At 39.4% G+C, this 21,873-nt stretch overlaps 1 protein-coding gene across 1 annotated transcript; it reads left to right on the forward strand.

Moving 5' to 3' along the window:
* The first annotated feature begins 513 nt into the window (after positions 1 to 513).
* Positions 514 to 21,622, forward strand: LURAP1L (leucine rich adaptor protein 1 like). The gene is made up of 2 exons (XM_065657324.1): positions 514 to 1,010; positions 20,805 to 21,622. Exons 1-2 carry the CDS (start codon positions 792 to 794, stop codon positions 21,177 to 21,179), a joined length of 594 nt encoding a protein of 197 aa, XP_065513396.1. The 5' UTR covers positions 514 to 791; the 3' UTR covers positions 21,180 to 21,622.
* The last annotated feature ends 251 nt before the right edge of the window (positions 21,623 to 21,873 follow it).

Genomic DNA, 21,873 nt, shown 5'->3' on the forward strand with positions numbered 1-21,873 from the left:
ACTAATACTAATACTAATAATACTAATACTAATACTACTACTACTACTAATAATAATAATAATGAGGCATGGGTGGGAGGGGAAAGAATGAGGCTGCCTGCAATAAAACGTGTTTGACAAGTGGGAATATCATTCACAGTTAATCCCTGTTAAAAAGTGATCTAGGGTCACAAAGCTCTGGAGATTAGTTTCTTTTCTTCTTTTTTTTTTCTAAAAAAAAAAAGAAGTCTTTTCCCTTTTCCGCCTCGCCTCGCCTCGCCTCCCCGAAAAGAACAACGCTGTTCCCGAGCCCTTCCCGGCCGGTCCCGGGCGGGTACCACACGCCCCGCCGGGCGGGGGCGCCCCGCCGCTGTGCCGCGCCTCTTCTCCAGGCATTACGGTAGGAGGGCCGCGCCGCGCCTCTTCCACCTGCCAGCGGGCTTTAAAGTTGCAGCCGGGCGAGACGCGCGATGAGTCGGATCCTGGTGCCCGCGGCCGGCGGGCGGGCCGCTGCCAGCAACTGCCGGGGCACATCGCTGTCCCGCAGCCGGACCGCGCTCCCTCTTTGGCTTAGGGGGAGTTCTTTTTTCCGTCCCCCCCCGCCTTCCTTGTTTTGGCTTTCTACCCGGTGGCAAAGCAGGGAGTGAGGGGGGGAACCGTTTCGCCCAGGAAATCCCCATGCCTGCGGCGGGTCACCTGCGCGGCTCGGCCGCCGGCGCTGCCGCGGATTACCGCGCCTCCCCGCCCCTGCGGCGGCCGAGTGGCCGTGGGTAGTGCCGGCGCCATCGCCGCGGGCCCCTCCGGGGCAAACCATGGAGCCCAGTGCCCCGCCAGACCTGCGCGACGTCGAGCAAAAGCTGGGGCGCAAAGTTCCCGAGAGCCTTGCAGGCCCGTTGCGCGGGGAGGAGCTGCTGGGACGCCCCGTCGCCGCGCCCGCCCGCGGCCCCGCCGCAGCCCTCGGTCCCCGCCGCCGCCGCGCCGCCGCACTGACCAGGCTGGAGACGAAACTTCACCTCCTGAGGCAGGAGATGGTGAGTAGGCGGGCGCCGGCCGAGGGGCCCTTTGGCAGCTGTTGGGGCGTTTGCAGCCCCCCCGCACCACCCCTCCTTCCTGGCGGCACCGGCCCTCCGCGGGGAGCGCTCCCCGCAAGGTGGGACGGGAGCAGCTTTTCCCCAGCCCCGCGACCCAGAGCGGCTGCAGCCGCTGCTGCTGCTCAGGTGAGGAGGGGGTTGTCCAGCTGAACGCCGTGGGCGACGCGTAACTTGTCGGCTCTTTTTTTCGGAGTTCTCCAGTGGCTCGCTGTTGGCTTCTGTTGCTCTGTCAGCTCGTTAGAAGTACTGAAAGCTGGTGTATCAATAAACTAAATAATGCACGCATCTCTCTCGTAAATCCATTTTCTGCATCACACCTGTTTCCTGCTGATGACTAATACCTAAAGAGACACTGGATGTTTTTGGGCTGAAAATTTGGCCTGGTGTTCAGTGACTCAGTTTCTGGACATTGGTCTTCAGAGACTTATTCAGTTCCAAACAGACTGTGAAGAAGATACACAGTAATTCTTGAACAAACGACTGTTTATAATTTGGCTGAGAGGTGGTTTTTTTCCCAGTGGTCTGTGTTGGGACTATGCTGTATTTAGTTCAGAACTTCTAACTTGTTTACTGTCTTAATGCAGGTGCTTGTCCTACTTTGTATGTCACCATCTCAATAAATTTTTTGATGATGCCATAAAACTGGCTCTAATTTTTTTAAGGCAAACTAAAAACACACTTTGCAAGCAAGCGACTAGTGAACACTCAGCAGATATGATCTGACAGTGCACAGCACCTCAGATGCACAAGCATACTTGGCTTCCATTTTTATTAGAGTGTAATTGTTATGGAGGTCCCAAAAGACTCTATTTTGTAACAGTTCTTTCTATAGCTCTTGCCACTAAGCTTGTTTGGAAACAGTATGGAACCTGATCTTGTTGGGATAAGGATTTTGCTGGGAATGTGTTGAGATGACTTTATGCTACAGTTTTGGAACTCAACCATTTATAGCAAACAATGCAATCTCATCCTATGTAAAGAAGTATAATGCCATACCATCAGTCCCCGTGCAACCTTACATATATGTAAGCAAAAGATGAGTGTGTTTGTAAGAGTTTTTATAGAATAAGCTTCCTAGGGGAAAAAGGAAATCAAGAATGCATATTCTGAGAGTTAATATGCAAGATTATGACCTTAATCCTGAGACAATTTATAAATCACAGGTGCTATCGTATGGCTTCATGTGGTTTAGGAAATCCCCACAAAAGAAACTATCAAAGTATTTTACTGTAATGATCACTGTGAATTTCAGTTTTAACACTAAGTTCCACACTGTGAGAATATCTCATGTTTGGTTTTGAATTTTAAGCTTGCACAAGGATTGTAGAGTGACCTGCTGGTAGCTTATAATGTAAAACTGTTAGGGATGTTTAACTGCAAAGGAAACAAGAATTCTTGTTCTTCTTCAATCAGAGTTCTTGGCATGACTGTCCAGACATGTCATGACAGGTAGGCCTGTTAAGGGTGGGGAGGGGGAAGGAGTGACTTGCCCTCATCACCTTTTCCTGTCTAGTTGGTCTCTTCACCTACTTTACACTTGCAAGTTTCATGTCACGATCTTCAGTTTGCATTTTCTTCTTCCTGCCACCCAGTTTCCTTATTTTTTCCTCCTTGACCTCAGCATGAATGTGTTTTAGTCCCAACATCCTTGACCTCTCCTATTCTTTGTCACTTGAATGGCTGACAGACTTTCACATCTGAACTCATTACTCATGCTAAGAGGAGTTCTGTTACACACCTCTTCCCATTTGACTTCTGGTCTGTGTATGGCCATTAAATCACCAATATAATGACTGTTTGTAAAAGGTGAAGTATTGGTACCCTGTCTCCATTTTTTTCATGCTCTCAGCTGTCTTCTGTAATCCAGAGCATGGAGCTGAACTATCTTCCTAAGATTTTCCTCTACTCCCTTTAGTGATTTAAGGATTTTCCTCTGTCCTTAAAGTTTCTTCAGGTTCTTAATCTGTCACTTGCCCCTCTGCACCTTTCTTTGTGACGTTGTACAGATCTGATAAATTTAATAAGAGTATCAGGTAAAGATCACACTGTTTCTTTCTCTTGTTTGTGTATATAATTCCTAAAACAGAGACAAAACTTCTATCTAGCTTCTTACTTCACACCTCTTTAGCATAGTATTATTGGCTTTGCTGCAAGGCCTAAAAGGCCTTGAACATATAGAAAAGTAGTTTATAGCTGCTGCAATAGTAAACAGATGCAAAAATGGAAAACATTAAAAGTGTAGAAGACCAAGTATCATCCATCAAGCTATCTTCTTCTAGATGCGCTATGATGACAGCTTCTGCAGCCCACTCACTGAACTTTGGATGGACACAACTGTGCTTTTTTTGCTTGCTTACTTCAGACTTAAGACAAACCTTTCATCAGGTTTGCAAAACAAAGTTATTCAGGCTCTTCTTTTCTAGTCACATATCAAAACTTGACATTGTTTACTGTGCTGACATCTTGATCTTTGATGCTGAGCAGTACTGTCTCATTATCTTGTATTGTTTTTGTTAATGAAGATATTTTGGACAGATGTGACTACTTTTTGTTTCATTTTCCTTTTGTTTGTAGTTGTTTGTTTGTTTTTTAAACTTGGCTTCTTAAAAACTGTGCAATTATGCGGCTCAGCTTCTTTCCTTTCCCGCAGCTATTGTTTGTCACAATGACTGTGCCCGTGCTGGCAAATTTAAACTACATCTGACAAACAAAGCAATTTTATAGATACTTCCTTAGAATGTTTTGACTTATCATTACATTTAAACCACGGTAATCCTGAAGCTCTTGACTGTGCTAAAGATATATTTTACTGTTAACTATGTTTTCTCATTGCTTTCTAGCTCAGAGCAACTATAAAATACCTCTGTGTTCCCCCGACATTCTGACAGGTTTATCCCCTGACAGTAAAAACCAAGGAAATCGTACCTGAACCTATTTGCAATGCTTTTGAGTAGCCATGAAGCCTTAGCTCAGGCTGTGTATAATCCGTCCAGTGACCAGAGTAAATTCAAGTGTACAAGAGTTTAAGTAGGTGGAAGTATTCGTTCAGTTAAAACTGGAGGGCCATCTCCTTTCCCGTCAATGCATTTTTTTGTCCTTCCAAAGGATCTTATGTTCTTCCATCTATCTTGTATGAGAAGCCAGTGCTTACTGTGTTTCAGAACACAATAGTGATATCTGTTGGACTAGATACTTCTGAGCAAGTATGAGAGAGCGAGAGAGATGGTGGAAGCTTCAAGAAGTCTCTCTCATAGACTTGCCACGTCCTTGAGCAAGAAGAGCATGAATGAAATGGTGAAAGTGATTACCTCTCCTGTGTCATCTGCTGTAGGGGAATGTTAAGAGATAAGAATAATATCCTGCCAGTATTTCACTTAGAAATGCTGGGTTTGGGTGTGAGTCAAAGCACCTGACAGATTGGTGGTGTGTCTGTGGGGCAACCATATATCTGCTGGCTAAAGGCCTTGAGACTTACATCTTGCTTCCTCAGTTTGTCTTGCTGTTCCCAGTAGATGGTTCTTTTCCCCTCAAGCCTGATTTTCCTGGTAGTCAATGGAATCGCACACAAAACACCATAGAGTCTCTTTCTTGAAATGTGGGACTGTTCAGCCAGGCTGCTGTCACGTTCTTTACCTTCGGTTTTCCCCACCAAGGCCATGATGGAGACTCTGCTGGATCCTGAAAACTTTTGAGGCATAAGGCCATCAAGTAATAGGAGAAGCAAAGTGCAATTGCCAGCATAGGTCAAAATGCTGCGCTCTAGTCAGCCTAGGATGTGATGAGTACCTCCTACTAGCCTGTGTGCCTTTGATTCGGTATGAAATTTGTCACAATGTTAAACTCTTTCCTCATGTGATATTTTAGGTTGAACCTTCCCTTGGAGGATTAATAATAACAACCCTTTATAGCTACAGTCCTGTTTCTGGTGTATCATGCTCCTGAGCTCACCATTCAATATGGATGACTTCAACAGCTACACACTGCAAAAAAATAATCAGTGAGATTCATTCTGCAGCACAAAATGATACTGCTTCAAAAGCCTCATTTCCCCTTCACAAGTTCTGGGTTTACTCAAAGGGAGATTTTCTTTAACACTTGAATAAAAAGAGTGTGTTGGTGGTTTTTTTGTTTGCTTGGCTGGGGGTTTTTGTTTGTTTTCTTTTCATTCTGAAGTTTCCCAAATCAACTTTTTATTGCCTGTTTGAAAGCTTAAAAAGTTAAACAGGCTATAGTCTGCATAAAACAATTTTCAGGCAGAAAAGATAAACAGGGTCTTGGAAGTGAGGGGTAAATGGCAGTGCTGGGAGATTTAGATGAGATTTCTTCCAGTGAATGCTGTTGAGGATCAAATATTGTTAATGAGTCTGAAGGCCAAACTGGTTATTCTGAATGCAGCAGTTTTTACGGTGAAGGAATAAAGAAATGGAAATAATTCTATTGCCAAGAAGCTGAGCGCATCAGATTTACACTACAGCCATTTGAGAGAGAGGTATATTCCTGTGCTCCCTCATTGAGGTTTTTCACTCTTTGCTCTCTGAGTTTACTGTAACTCTTTGAAACGCTAATTAACATGGAGCTCTGACAAAATGAAGCAGAAGTACTTTTTACTGATTGGAATTATGCCATATATTATATTTATGATTCCAGTTCTTCTCTTTTTTATATCTTTTTTTCTTCTTTCAATTTATCCTTAGCCTGTGAATGAAGGTGCGGGTTGGAGGGCAGAGCTGCTGTAACTCTGTTCTACCAGCTCTTAAGAATGTGAAGACCTTTGTATTTGCTTAGATTTATAAGATCCGCAATTGTGGGGGGTCTGCCTTTATTGGTTTCTTTAAAAGACCTTTTTAAAAGTCAACAACCGTGACTTGAAACATCTCTTTAACACATGCTGTAGGTACAGGCTGCTACATTCACTGTTTTGTATGATAACATCAATTGACTTAATTACAGCCAGGATCTGGTTCAGTGTGTCTAGTCAGCAGTGCAAAGCTGTGTATCAGATGCTGGTTTTATATTCAATTAATTGGAATTTTTGCTTAAAAACTTGCTTGAAGATAAAATCTTAAATATAAAATTACTGGTGGTTAAGCCTCAAGCCTGTGTGGGAGGGTTTGATTAACTTTGGTTTCTTAGTGAGCAGTTATTCAGTGAATACCTGAAGTGAGGCTCTTCTTGGAAGGAGAAGGAAGGCATACAGAAATACATATGAAATTATTTCATCAAGTCGTCCTGAAGTTCACTAAAAATGCTGGTAATTTTGGATATTGCTAACAAGTTCTCTCCTTCATACCCTCCAATTTGCATGATGTGGTAGAGGAGTTTGTAATTTTTACATATAGTGCAGATTGGGCAGTGATATCAGGATATTCAGGTTAAAAGCGATTCGTAGATTGATCGTCAGGGAAAATAAGCTAATCTAGCAAGAAAAAGTTACAACCTGATTATAGTACCAGAACTTTGCCAACTTTTCCATCTTTTCATACCGTCTTTGGAAGGACAAGGTGAGCAAGGTTATTTAAATAAATGCATATTTAAACATATCTTTTGACTGGTGAATCTCACCCAGTGCATGTCAAAAGGATTTGAATTGTGGAACATCTCCATGTTGTACTCAGTGCTTATGGCTGTTCTCATTCAGCTATAGCAGCCACTGAGGGGTTTAAGTGCCCAGGAATACAGATGAATATGTGCTTACATTATTAGCTACTGCTTCACTAAGAGTCTGTCAAACATTGCTAATACCTTACCTAGCAGCATCAGTGTGAAATACTTGAGTACAAGTGCTTCAATCTCATGTATGAATCGTCACAGAAGTGTCAAGGATACTTCAGGCTTCCAGTTAGACTGCCCGCGTACAGATAAGACTCTTCCCAGCCCTTATTTCAAATAATATACATTATCATTTCATAATGTTTCTTTCTTGATTACTTTGTTTCAAGGGCAGAGAAGATTTGGGGTTTGAAGTTGCTTATTAAAGTCTGATTGCTTACAATTTGTAATGAAAAGACATGAAGACTTCTGCATAGAGCTCTACAGTTTAAGTGACATAAGCCTTTGGCAAAAAGATTGCAAACTTTCTGATGAAATTAGCAGAACAGCGTGATCTTCATAGAATAGCCTGTACTAAGATTATCTGGTTCAACCTTTCATGGGAAAGGGAGACTGGATGAGATTATCGAGCATCATTTTCACTTGCATTTTGAAAACCTTCATCGATGGGGACTCCACCATGTCCCTAGGGAGGTTGTTCTAGTGATTGATTGTCCTCACTGTGAAAAATGTATTTATTTTATCAACATGAAACCTCTTCTGGTGCAACTTGTTCATTGTTGGGGTTTTTTTTGCGTTTGTTTTGTTTCATTTTGTGGGAGTTTTTTGTGTGTGTGGTGGGGTTTTTTTTGTTGTGTAATTTTTTTTTTTTTTGTGAATGCAAACCTTCTGTACTGGAGATATATACAAAAGCGATCACTTTATAAGCTGTGATGACTCGGGAAAAGCTTGACCAAATATTGCTTTAAAATAACTGCAACAAAAGTGGATTTTTGTGGGCTTGTCAGAAAGCTATGACATTATTTACAATGCCAAAAAAACTGTTAATTGCAGCTGTTAAAAGCACCTAAAGAAGGAGGCAAGAGAAACTTGAATTTGTACTGAAGTGTGAGGATGTCCATCAACACAGCAAATCTGAAGAGCCAAGATTACCCAGTTTTGGCTGATCAGTTTACTGAATGTTTGGGGCGGGGAAAAAGCTCCAAAGAAACAAAACAAAATAAACAAACAAAAAACCCACAAGAAAAACAAACAAACAAAAAAAACCCCAAAAAACAACCAACAAAACAAAACACACAAACCTCTGTAAGACTTGGACGTGTCTGGTTTTCTTGTTAGGAAAGTCTGGATATATTTTGGTCACGTAAGCAGTTCTGTCTTGCTGTCCTGTGGCCTTGTATGTACTGCAGATGTATTTAAGTACAGTTTTGAAATACCATCCTTGTCATTGGATAACTTCAGTTAATGCCGAAAGGGAATCATAGTACTAAGAATTTTAGACCTGTGAATCTTGGGCTTTTCAGCCACTTAAAAAACCCAGTAACTTGTTTGTGGCAGACAGGATAAGTTGTTCAAGGACTGGAGAGAAAACTGGATAGGAGTGACTGCTACGGAGTCTGAGGAGAAGATTGAAATATTTGTTCTGAAATATATGGCTGCACTAAAAGCCAAGGAGGAGATTAATAATTAAAATAATGTTGATACTTTAATGAAGAAGATAAAACAATCCTGCACATCTGTGTTTTGCAATTAAGTATGTGACTGTGAGGGGCTCTTCCTTTATCAGCTGAATGGCTACAAACCAGATCTAGCTGAGAAACCTGCTGTGCCTGCACTCACCATAGTAATGCTGCTTATGAAGTAGTAAGCCTTGCCTCGAGGACAGGGTGCTTTCTGAGCCTGATTTTACTCTGTACCGTGATACACAGAGCCATATGAGTACACAAATGGCCTTGATATGCCTAGAGCCAAGTATGCTCTTATTTTGAGTCTCTACCAAGCTGTAGTTGTGCTAGGAGTGAAACCTAGAATGACAGCGACAATATTTTTGTATGTGTTCATTGAAACAGTTGCATTGTAATCCACATGCTGTTGCTATTTGTTTTCCTGTAGTAAACAGGTGCTTGACCAGGATACTTAATTCAGTAGTTGAATTTACAGCTCTGTAGTGGCTTCTGTCAAATTAAAACATCACTAAGGATTGTGCCTGCAACAAGCTTCAAGAGATGTTTGACTGTGTCAGGAATGTTTTCATGATAACAACAGGAAGGAACCCTAGTCTGGAAAGTGACCAAAATACATATAGAGGGTCTGTAAGCTACCTTGTATTACAGCTTTGGAAGATATAAACAACACAGCTCAAGTGTTTTTTCAAATATAGAAACATATTTGGATGGTCATTATTTCAGAAATATCCTATGTTGCAGCAGTGAGTCCCTCTGGCTGCCTACCTGCCAATGAGCACGTGGAATAAAATGCGTTTAAAGATTCTTCCCCTTGAAGTTGCTCCAAAGGTTGTTTTCCTCCTTCCGTAAGAGGAGATAGAGAGCGGACACTTGAGAGTATACGTATTTTAGGTGTTAAAGTTAGCTACGTTGTTTTTTCAGAATGTGCAACCTCTCCCAGAACTTCTATAAACATGGAGAAGGCCAATACTGGTGCAGCCAGCTCTCAGCAATCTAATCCTTCTCCTAACTCCCCGTCAACCTGGCATTTCTTAATACTTAACGTTTTTGTCAAGGGAATGGTATGGCACATTTGTTAATTAACAGGAAACAGAAACTGGCTAAGCTGCTAGGATAAGTTATCTGAAATGTTTCATTTGCTGTGCTGTAAAATAAATTCCTCGCACTTCTGTATTGCCCTGCTGGGTACAGTGCCACGTGAAGTGAAAACATTTAGTGCCTGTAAAGCAATGCTAAATTGCTATTTAACTACTGGGAGTTTCAGATTTTATAAACACCTTACCGGCTTAATTTGTAATTTTGTTCACTGTCGTTAGATACCAGCTGCATTGATGACTAAAATGCTTCCAAGAGAGTCATTGTACTGCAGTGCTGCTTTGACCATGAAACCTACCTCTATCTAGAAACAGAAGGAAGCACCCATCCAAGAATTATAATGTAACAAATGTGTTGAGTGTTTCCAAACTCGCACATTTTTACCCCAAGGTAGGAGCAAAGGTAGAAGAGCTCTGTTGCTTTACATTTTTCTGAGTATAATTTTTTTCTGTCTTCCTACAGAATTTCCACTAGTTTAAATGGTTGCACTGCTTTTTAAAACTCAAATATGTGCTTATGAGACATAGCAAACATTGGACATGACTCTCTTAATGCTGTTTGCTCAAAAGATATCCATATGTTGTGGGAGCATTGTGCCTGAAATATTTTAGTCCCAAGTGGTGAGCTGGGGCAGGTTCCTAGTGTTACAGGGTATCTAGAAGAAAACTGTAAATCCTGCAACAGTAGAGAAAGCCTTTTTGCAAGAGAAGAGCAGTACTACTAGCATGCCAAAGCAACAGTAATTTTCTTCAACTTCAAATGCCCATGGAATTGAGGTACTCCTTCATTAGCGCCTGGCACTAGTTGCTGTGACTGGAGTGGTAGAGTGGAGTCAGAGTTGCTATTTTCCCCATAGGCAGATGAAGTAACTCTCACTGTCCACCAATTCATATAGCTGGTTATGCTTTCAACAGGTGCAGAGCAGCAGTCTTCCCTTTTCAGAGGAAAAAGAGGTGCAACCTGAACAACAGTATGATGTTTAAGCTTTTGTCATTTATCTCCTTAATTTTTATTAATTTTTAGTCTGTTGAAATTTAGTGACAAAATTACTACAGAAGAGCCCTAGCCAGCCCTTTTCAAATATAACCGTACTTCTGTAGTCCAACTCAGTTGTGTGTCAGATTTTTTTGTTTAGTTCTCTCACTTCCCAGGTCACTCCTGAGTATTGGTAAAGGCTATATCTGTCTTTTCCTAGCCATCTAGTCTTGCACCTTGTTTCTGCTCCCTAAGTGGCTTAGTCATTAGTAGTTCCTCAGTAGAAGCAGAAACTTGGTAATTTTGTTGATAATTATGATTAATATTCTTTGGTGAACAAGGATCAAGCCATAGTGCCCCAGAAATCTGCTATGTGGAAATCTTTGCTAAGAGCAAGTTTAGGTATTAAAAGAGCAATATGACATGACCTCGAGTGATGTAGGAGAAGCTGAGGTCTGCACCATATGATGTGAATGATTGTTATTGATCAGAGGAGGATCAAATAAAATGGAAAGACTGGTACCTGAAGTGCCTGGTTTTGCCCTGAAGGTTATAGTTCATGACTAATTACTTTCTGCTACCTTCTCTTGAGATGTCCTTGGATAGAAGTATATGATTTCTGTTTATTTGATTTTTAATATATGCTTTCACTTTATTACCTGGATAATCATGCCTTGTGACTTCCAGAACGTATTACTGCAGTGTGTTCTGTAGGAAGGAGCCAACGGGGCTCTTGGCTTTGTAAGCCAAAATGGCTCAAAAGCTGCAGTAGGCTGCTTGGCTAGTTGTGTTGGCCAAATTCAGCATTCCAGCTTGCTAAAAATGGTACTAGCCTCTTGTTTGCTTCTAGCTTTTTAACCTGGAGATCCCAGATGCAAGCTGACTGCTAGCTGTCTGATGGATTCTTAGTGAGTGAGAAAGAGCTAAAGTAGTTAACTATCTGTGAGTATCTGGGAGTTTGGAAGGCTATTTATGGTTGAAATACTCAGAATAGTTAACTTTGCTTCATTTTAACTGAAAGATCTCAAATTTGCTAGTACATTCAAATGGGCACAAACCTTGTGTATGAACCATATTTTAGCATGATGGTGTTTACAGCAATGGGAAGATTTGGATGAAGTTTGTAGTTTAAAAGAAAAAAACAAGGCTGAATCTGAAAGACACACAACTTCAAAGAGTGCACAGATTAAACTTGAGGGGGGAAAAAAACTTATTTGATAAACTGTTGACTCATTTTTATTCAATAAGTTTGACAAGCTTTAGCTCTGAAACAAATTTGTAAGTTTTTCATAGATTAAAAAAACCCAGAGATCAGCATATCACCTTTCTAACTCTATTAAAGCAGTTCTAAGGGGACATGTATCACTTACAAGGCTGTCTGGAAGTTCGTTCTTATTCAGATAAACCCTCAGTAAATAGGATGGGAGTTTGCTGCTAGTAAATATTTGGTTGTTAGATTAAAAATATGCTTTTAACAGGACCATCTTCAGGGCCACAGAATTATTACAAACAGAATCCCATTTTGAATTCTGGGGAGATGCAGACTAAGATTTGAAATTTTTTTAATCTTATGTGTCTCTCCAGTAGTATTATGAAAGCAGACTTGAATTTCAAGAAAGTTCAGATTTGTCTTAAGTAGTAATATTGTTGTGTCTCAGTTCTGACTTAATTAAAAAGTTGTGGGTTTTGGTTGATCTTTTTGTTTGTTTGTTTTAAAAATAATAATGAAGTGATGATCACTATTGTCTTAGTAAAAGCAACATTTTCAAACTTCAGATATACCTCTAAGCAAAGCCCAAGATCTTTCTTCACTTTTTAGTTCTGCAGTTTTAAGCATGCTTACACAGCACCAGTATTAATACTAATTAATTTTAAAGGGATGAGTAAGTCTACAGTGCTCATTAACCCAGCCTAATTCAGAAATGAAAGATGTTTTATCCAGTTTTTGCACTATATTTTTAAAAGCATGTTTTGGTCAAGACAGGCATAAATAAGGCAGAGTGTGAAATCCAATGAACAAAGAAATCTAGATATGCTATTGAGTCACAGTGATGTCTCATGTTGGTGGGGACAACACATGCAGTCCTGTGTTGTGGCAGGTGTTGAGAACACATTACGATCATGCTGTGATCGTCCATCGGCTGTAAAGCTTTCTGACACCCACTGCCAATTGTTACTGCTGCATATTGACCTGAATGCTTGCAGTGGTATTATCTTGTCTGTCAACATATGTGGATCCATGGTATGGATTTTTCTGGACATTTTCACCTCTGTCGTACTAGATACATTTCTAAGGTCAGATGAGGCTTTTGTGACAGCACTATGGTGATATTTGGAAACTTTCAGTAAAAACTTCCCATAGTAGTAGAAGCTTCCTGCTCTTAAACCCTCACATTTTGGCACTGCTCCCTTTCACGTTCATTCAACTAAGTTTTCAAATAACCAAGAGCTTCCTGGAGTGTTTCTCTCTCTGAATTCAGTGGTGCTTCCATATTTAAAGAGCTGATTTCATCATATCTACTTTGTAGGTATTTAAATTGTTTCTTTTTTTTCACAGTGAAATAAAAAGATGGCCAAAAAACTAAAACAAAAAAAAGATGTCTCCCCTGAGAATTTTGTGTTACACTTAAGCATACAAGGTACCTCAAATAGTATAATGTAAAAAAAAAAAGTACCCTACTGAGTGAATGATTCATCCAAATCATTGAGATTTTACTAGGTATTAATGCAAATGCCAAGCTGCATTCAATGCAAATGCCAAGCTCCAAAGAAAAGGATCATGCACATTTAAAGGAGGTGGAAAAAGGCTTTGAGATCTACTTTTTTATTACAGAGATAATGTAATTAAACAATTGCACAACTTGGTGGAATGTATTTACCTGTCAAGTCTGAAGGGGATCAATTAGTGTGTATAAAATTAACATATTAAAATAGGGTGTTGTATGAGAAATGTAAATCATCAATACTGCAATTCCCCATACCAGATGATAACCATACCATCATAATATTTGGTTCACGTATTTGCAAGAAATGTCTTTGAAACCTGTTCATTAGATTATTTGCACTCATTGCTTACTGACCTAATTTGTTTGCTCATGAAGTTGTTTGGGTTCCTGATTATTCTGGTGGTGGCTCAGAGCTGACCTGCCCACTTCCTCACTTCAGCTGATGGGTGTTCGGTAAGCTCTGCTTACAGAAGGAGAATCCTCCTTATCTGGCTGACGTCGAATCACACTTTCTTTCTCCTTCCTACTTGAAAAATACTGTTCACAAGCTATGTTATGTTGTTCCTAAATTTTACAGAAGTACTTGTAGAAATACTTATCCTAAGCATTTGGTGGAGGATTGTACTAGAACTGCAGCAGGTTGAAAGAAGATCATGACTAGGCTAGAGCTTCTTTTTAAACTAGCAAGATCAAGAGTTCAGACAGAAACTGAAGACTTAATGACTGCTCACTTTCTGAACAGCTGGGACTTCAGTGATTGAAATGTATGCTGCCTAGAAATCTACTATGAGGGTTTTAACAATGTTTGAGTCTTCAGGAGAAACAAGAGTTTAATCTCTTTTGTAAAAGAAAGCAAAAAGTAAGTGATCAAGACTGCTTCTCCAACTTTTCACGATGTGTGACTCGTTCATTGTGACTCGTTATGGAAGTGCAGCTGGAAAGGGTCAGTGTAACTTGCTCAATTTGCAGAAATAAACTAGATCAGCAAATTACAACTACAAATCAACAATGGGTCACATAAATTTAGCTTTTGCATACGTAGCTTCTCCCTCATCTGAAAATTACCACAAGCCTAAAAAACATGAGGGAAGAAATGAGAAAAATGTTCCAGCAATGCATAACACAAGTCCATGCTGAAAGAAACCAGGTGTGCAAAAAGCTGTTGATCTACATATATCAGTGTTGACCAAAATTTAATTTACTTAAATCTGTGTGAGGTAAATCACTGTCGGACACACACAGCATAATGACACTGGAGAACCTACTTCAACTCACTGACAGTCTCAGCTCTGCCAGACTTTGGTCAGCACTTCTATTGTTTGTGCAGATTAAGAAATTGAAGAAGTGAGAAAGCTCACATACGTTGTGAGGTTGATTAGGTTAGCTTGAATTATTGTAGTACCTGAATTAGTCCAAGCTAGTTGACTTTGCAGTGGAGTGGATGTGGAGCATTCTCACAAGCAGTTAAGAGTTCCACCTTCGCGTACATGATCCCTTCCAGCTAAGGGTAGTAAACATCTGTTCTTGTGCTCTGTCACATAAAAGCTCTCTGGCTTTTTGACAGGTGATGCTGAAGATTGCATTCAAATTTGGAAGTCAGTCTAGGCATTCTGCTTTTTCGTCTTGCTTCTGAAATACCATTGCCTGAAGTAGCTTATTTATACAAAGAAACCAATGCAAACATCCTTAATCAGTGGGACAGTTTTGAAGTGGGCAAGAGGTTTAAAGTCGTACACATGCATATTTACTAATTAAAGTAGGATGGAGTTCATGCAGAGCCTATTAATCATCCTGTGTGTTTAAGGAGCAGATGTTTCTTTCGTACCTGTCATTCGTGGATTTATTTTAGATATATTAAATGGGGGGGGAAAAAGGCTTTTCTTTTAGTCACTGGTATTGAGAAGCTATTGTAATATCATTCTGAGCTTGCTAACATTCAAGTGACATCTTTCACACTTTATGGTTAATAAACAAATCCTGTGTGTGTGACCACACTCTTGTAAACTGTTGTAAACATGTTAGCTCAGTGACCCCAATTAAATAGTGCTTGCATTCACTTATTTTGAATTTTGGAGTTTGAATAGGTTGCTTATGGTCTTTTTAGCTTGTTATGTATATTCTCTCACAGAATTACTTGATGAGGTTTTATTTTTGAGTTTTGTATCCTTATATATCTGCTTGCTAAATTTGTATCTTCCTAAGACTCAACGTTGCCAGCCAGTGTTTATTTTATTTTTCACACTCTCACTTTTCTCCTTGGGAATTTATTTTCTTAGTTACTTTAAAAATTGTTATTCAGTGTTTGTAATAGCAAAAGTAACACCAGGACAAAATGGAATAAGTTTAGCTCTTGTGAAGAAAGACTTCTCAGAGTTCAAACCAAATTATTATCTGGACATTGATTGTTAGATTTTTTAAATTTTTTTGTTACACCTCAAATGAATCAATAGAATTCATTTTTCCATGGGAAACAGAGGTAATCTGCCTGTAAAAAAGAAAAACAAACAAAAAAAAAAAAACGGGGAGGTAGGAATAGCTGGGTAACCATGAAGCTATTCATCCTGAATGACACAGGAAACAGAAGAAATTGAAAGGGAAAGTGGAAAGCTGTCTCTGACACACCCTAGAAGAAGGAAAACAGCAGTAGCATTAATACTCCTAAACCATAGTGGTTATGCACACCAGTTTGGCATGGAAAGATTCTACTGTTTTGAAATTCTGTTTGTAAAATGGGCAATAGAGATGGGTATTGGCAGTGTTAAACAACAGATGGAATAGGCTCCGCTGCCCATTTCATCTAACCTTTTCACATCTTAATTTTCTTCTGCAAATTCACTCACCGCTTTCAGTGGGGTACTAAATTTTGCTGTGTTTCCATCCAGCTTCCATTTATTGTGGAATATCTGTCCAAAATTATACTGCTTTGGAAACACAGATTCCATACGAGGTGAGTGTTAGAGTGCTGCTTAAGAAACTGTGCAGAGCAGAACTTCTGAGCTGGTTGACTTAAATAGTTCCCTGAGTCCATTAACCTGTAAGTTTAAGATTTTATGTCTTGTAGTGACTTATTTCACTGTGCTCTGGCTCAGAGATTTGTCTTGAGGGAAATATCTTGTTATTCAGGCTCAGTGATTTCCTTTCCTTTTACTAATGGACTCTTTACAGAACACAACATAAAGGTGTTGAGGAAAAAATGAAACTAATATCTTTTAAATAAGCTTAGGAGTATCTTTTCCTCAGACCACATTTTAGGGTTACCGTTAATATCCCTGCAGACTTCCTGTAGTTACAAGAAGCAGCAGCAGCATGTGAACCCTGGAATCTAAAAGAAAGTAATCTGCAGAAAGAAACTAGGATTGCAGACAGTTTTGGCAGATTAAAAGGATATATTGAACAGAATTTTTAACTGTGTCATTTTTGGAGAGGAAGGGGTCCGGCTGTGTTTGGAGCCAGCTGGAAGCTATGTCTGCAGAGCATGTAGCAGGGATACACAAGTCCATTCTGCCTGTAGTCTGAGTGCAAGTGCAACTTTGATCCAAAAGCAAAATGACCAGGCTAAGGCACTATTTTGGGTTATTTCCAGGAAGCGATAATCATCTTTGTTAGCAACCCTGGTCATTAAGAGTTTTCTTATAAAACCAATAACCTATTCAAGTTCTTTTTAAAGAAAACAGCCTATGTATAAAAATTACATTAGTATTTTTATATATCTGTATATACATATATGTACACATATGTCCATATGTTTGCATATATATATTATCTTGAATAAATTATGACAATGTTGGGCACATGTTATTATGCAAGAATGTAAGCAAGGCTAGTGGTGTCAAGAAGAAATATCTTGTTAGAACAACTGGTATGAGAGGGAGGCAGAGAGGCACAGACAGGTGTTTAGGCCAGTTATCCCTTCGAGACTGAAAATCTGATTGTGTCTGAATGCTAATCTGTCCACCAGACTGTGTTACTTGAAAGATGCTCACTGTCACCTTCATTTCATTATTTCCTCTTGCCATGACTAGCTGTTTTATGCTAAACATTTTCGATCCTTCCTGGGGAAGGATCACTACTGTGATTATACAAACTAAGCAAAAAGATTTGAAAGCTAGCCTGTAACCAGAATTTCCTTTTTGCTCCCTTATTGCAATTCATTTCCTCTGTACACCAGAAGTTTGTGCTGAGGACTGATACATACTCACACACACCTTACCTATGGTCATGCTGTGCTCTTACCTTCAAAAAGTAGCTGTAGAAGCTGTTCTGAAATACCTGTATTAGCTATGATACACTGTTCAGATTACTTCTGAAATGCATTGTTACTGTGCATAAAGAATGGAGCTGTCAAACATCATGAGATTTTGTTGTGATTAGTTCCTTTAGTTGAACCATACTGGAACTGACTTGTTTACTCCAACAGTTACATGCATTGGCGCTACGTGAGTATGAACTAATGGGATTGGGCTAAAGCTGGTAAGAGGCAAGAAATGTTCAAAATGACATTTTTGTGTTATCTAGGAGATGATGAAGTAAGCCGTCTTAAAGAAAGATGACACTTGGTGGACTACTTTTAAATGTTTGCTTTAGGAAAAGCACACTCTTGATATGGGAGACTTGGGCTCAGTGCTGTGGCATGGAGGAGGACTCGAGTATGCAGGAATGCGAAGAATTAGTGCCAGTAAGGCTGTTCCACAGAAATGCTAAAGCTGTGGGTATATTTAGAGCAAAAAATTATTTCCTGTGAACAGAATCCAAAATATATGAGATGTCTACTTTATCTAAAAGGGACCGTTTCATTAGAAGCGTATTGATGCTAACTCTGTTAAACATTTCCTTAATCAGCCTTTTGGGAAATTTGCTGTGTCCAAGCTCGCTTATGTTCAGCAAGTTGCCAAAGTCTGTAGTTGCATTTGAGAAGCTGGATAATTTGCTGCTTTCATGACAGCCTAGTTGCTGAGCAAATGATTTATAATGATTTATGGGTAAGAGTAAAGGAACTGGCGAGAACAGGTGGGCTACGAAATGGTCAATCTGTTTTCAGAATCTCACATCTGAAACAATGATAGATGAGCAGTATTGTTATAACTGTGAATGACAAAGCTGTTTTGCACAGTACCAGGTTAGCTATGTTAAATTGTGTGATATTGGACTGAGGATAATTCAGAAGGCATTCTGGGGACTGAGGAAGGAGACTGAGAATACATATGAGAGTTATATAGACAGTATGTTACTAGCGAAGTTTGAATTATCTTTGTGTTGGGTTGACCCTGGCCAGTAACAAGGCACCTGCCAGATGCTCACTCACTTCCCTCTACCCCTCCAGTAGTATGGGGGAGAGAACCGGAAGAACAAAAGTGAGAGAAACTCATGGTTTTTATTAAAGACAGTTTAATAAGTGAAGAAAGAAAAAAAAAAAAAATGAGGTGCAAAGTCAGTCACTCACCATATTCCACCAGTAGACCAGTGCTCAGCCAGTCCCCAGGCAACAGCTACATTGGAAAGACCAAACCCATGGGTTTTATTACTAAGCACAGCATTATATATCAGGAAGTATCCCTTTGGTCAGTTCTGGTCAACTGTCCCAGCTCCGTTCTCTCCAAAGGTCTTTCCCAGCCTCAGCTTACTCACCAAAGGTTGAGAGTGCAAAACAGAAAAGGCCTTGATGCTATGTAGTCACTGTTCAGCAACAGCTGGAGCACTGGTATGTTAACACTGTTTTAGTCACAGATATAGAACACAGCACCATACTGGCTGCTATGAAACATCACAGCCAGAGCCAGTACAGTCTTCTAGAGGATCTAACAGAATAAAAATACATTAAAATAGCTTTTTGAACAACTGTACCAGGTCATTGTAATTTAGGATATTGAGAAGATGGAATTTGAGTATGGATTGTCCAGATTGTACTCTTGGCAAAACAAGATACAGTCTTTACTTCCTGAGAATATTGATTCCATTCCAGCCCATTGTGCATGAACAACACAAGTGCTTTATTTCTGTATAATAATTGTGGACTTGGAGAATAGCATTAAATGTCTATTGTCTGGCATAGCAGATCTTACTTGTTTTCTTCCTTATTTCTCAATTGAATGAAGATGCTCAGTTTTTTTGATATACTGTATTGTCTTTTTTAGAATTAATAATGTGAAAGTTTTTAGTGTCCTATGGAACAAAAGCGTGTAATATCTGTGTATATATCAGACATTATGGCATACATATTTCTGTAGGGAAGGACACTCAAAAGGTATACAAAGGAAAGTATTTTGCAATGCATGTATTAAAGTAGTGATCTATCTTCATGTGGTATACTTGATTAGTACAATTAAAGGATGCAAGAATTTGTGATAAAATATTACATGCTAGGCATGGTATCCCATTTGAGTTAATCTGAAATGACTGGCGTCTTTTTTTCTGATGGTTTTAAGTATGCATGCCCTATGTTGACACTATGGCAAAAGTTCATCTAGGCAGAGGTCTTACTCTGGAAGTGATGAGACTGGAAGTATGTCCATTGTGATGTCAAACATTTAGTGGTGTTGAGGTGCTGTTGGAAAAGGCTGAAGAGTTGATTTGGTCACAGTATGGATGGAAGTAGCTTCTGACTCTCCACACTTGATAAAATGGTCAAATCTGGAATCATCTTCAGTTTGCTAGACTACCTTTTCAATATTTTTACTTGGTTCATGTGATGAAGAGGGGGTCACACAGACTTTTTTTTTTTTACCAGTACCTGTGGTGTTTCAGGTGAAAACAAAGAAGCAACAAATAAACCCCTTAGGCCTTAACTTTGTATCATCTCATTGTGGAAATTTGATTAAAACAGTGGCTTATAAGGTTTGTCTGTTAAATAAAGCAGGAAGTCAGTTAAATAAATCTCTGAAACGTAAGACAGTAATATTCCACTGTGCTTTACCATTAACACTTCTGTTTGTATGCATCAACCACCATACGTTGGAAAGTAGGACTTTGTGCTTAATTTGCATTTTTAATTTAGTTATTTTTTGCATATTCTTGCTCTTTTGGCTAATCTGTAATAAGTTACTGACTGAACTCACCACCTTCATCTAATATGGGTTTAAATAATTTGAAATTTACAGTTTCGATAAGTTCAATATTTCAGCTCTCAGATATTTATACAGTGGCTTGCAACATAAACGCAGGTGGAGTGTGAATAGAAGTTAAAAATCCACAAGCCTTTTTCCAAATGTTGCACATCTGAAAATTTTAGATTACCCAGGTAGCCATAATAAGGATAATTTGGGGTGAATGCGTAGCTGCCTGGATCTGCTAAGTAGCTTAGAGTAATTGTAAATGGAATTGGATTTGTGTCTTGCTTCTCTGAATAATGAAAAGCTATCTCCAAGAGCTGTCATAGCAGCTGTGTTCCTTCTCTAAATAGCATTGTACTAGTGTGTATGCAAGCCTTGTCATTGATTAGCATTGCTGTTAATGGACTGCTTATGTAGCCTGATCAGGCTCCCACTTGAACTTCATTGAAAATATAAATATAGAAATACTTTTTTTTTTTTTTACTAATTATTTAAATAAATTTGTCCTTTATGTGACAGGTGGGGATTTTTTTCCTGTGTAGGTTTTTGGGGTTTGTTTTTTTGGGTTTTTTACCCAATTCTTTGCCTCCAGCCTGCTATTTAGAGTTTGATTTTGAAGAAAATGAATAATTTTTTTAAATCACTTTTGCCTTGTAGGTTAATCTCCGAGCCACTGATGTGAAGCTTATGCGCCAGCTACTCATCATCAATGAAAGTATTGAGTCAATCAAGTGGATGATTGAAGAGAAGGCCATTGCCAGCAGAGGTAGCAGTTTGAGTGGCAGCCTGTGCAGCTTGCTGGGAAGTCAGGAGACATCCTTCCACGGCAGCTATAACAGTTTACAAGACTGTAGTGATGGACTGGATGGAATATCAGTGGGGAGTTACTTGGACACCTTAGTGGATGATGTCCCTGGTCACCAAACCCCTTCAGATGTGGACCAGTTCAGCGATTCTTCTATTATGGAGGACTCACAACCTCTGCATAAGCATCCCAAAATTGATTCTGATGAGTACTACTGCTTTGGTTAATAAAACCAAATTCCAGTGGGACACAAATGCACTTGTACTTACCGTTTTTCTTTGCTACTTTATTTCATATGCAAAAACCTCCAAACTTCTCTTGGAAGGAAAACATAACATGTACTTTGATTCCAATTCATAACTTTTCTGTTGCTTCTAATACATTTTCTCCTTGGTGGGCTGGGCTTTTCTTCTCCTCACCTTTTTCTTAATTTATTGTCACAATTTTTCTTTCTTTTTGTTTTAATTTTTTGCAATGCTGCATTTGCAGGTCTTTAAAAGTGGTGAAGGAAAAGCTTTATCTTTAAAACGAGACATTGGGGAATGAGAGCAACAATTTTGTATTTGTTGTCAATAAAATATCTTCTGATAAATACATGGTGTGGTATAATTTTCTTGACTACCAGGTCTTTTTTGGCCTTTCCAAAGACGCTGTTCTTATGAAGCCTTAAATCTGAATCTCGAAAATACCTCTGCAAAATAATTTTCATTTTGTAAGCAGTGGTATTTGATTCTGTTTAGCTGTCCTTACGTGGAATATAAAGTATCCTAAACTTTTCTGTGTAGGGTTTTTTTCTTCTTGAATGTTTTCATCCTTCTAGTCTAAATTTGATTTTAAAGTCTGGGCTTCATTGGTATCTTGCCATGATGCATTCCAATACTGGAAGCTCTGCATGACTATATTTCATTTTTGTGCTTTATA

This window comes from Caloenas nicobarica, chromosome Z, assembly GCF_036013445.1.
Source record: "Caloenas nicobarica isolate bCalNic1 chromosome Z, bCalNic1.hap1, whole genome shotgun sequence".
NCBI lineage: Eukaryota > Metazoa > Chordata > Aves > Columbiformes > Columbidae > Caloenas > Caloenas nicobarica.

Excerpts from the sequence above, each read along its gene's own strand:
- LURAP1L (XM_065657324.1), top strand. The coding sequence starts at position 792 with ATGGAGCCCAGTGCCCCGCCAGACCTGCGCGACGTCGAGCAAAAGCTG. Across the intron at positions 1,011-20,804 it reads ACCTCCTGAGGCAGGAGATG|GTTAATCTCCGAGCCACTGA; the intron begins GTGAGTAGGCGG and ends TTTGCCTTGTAG.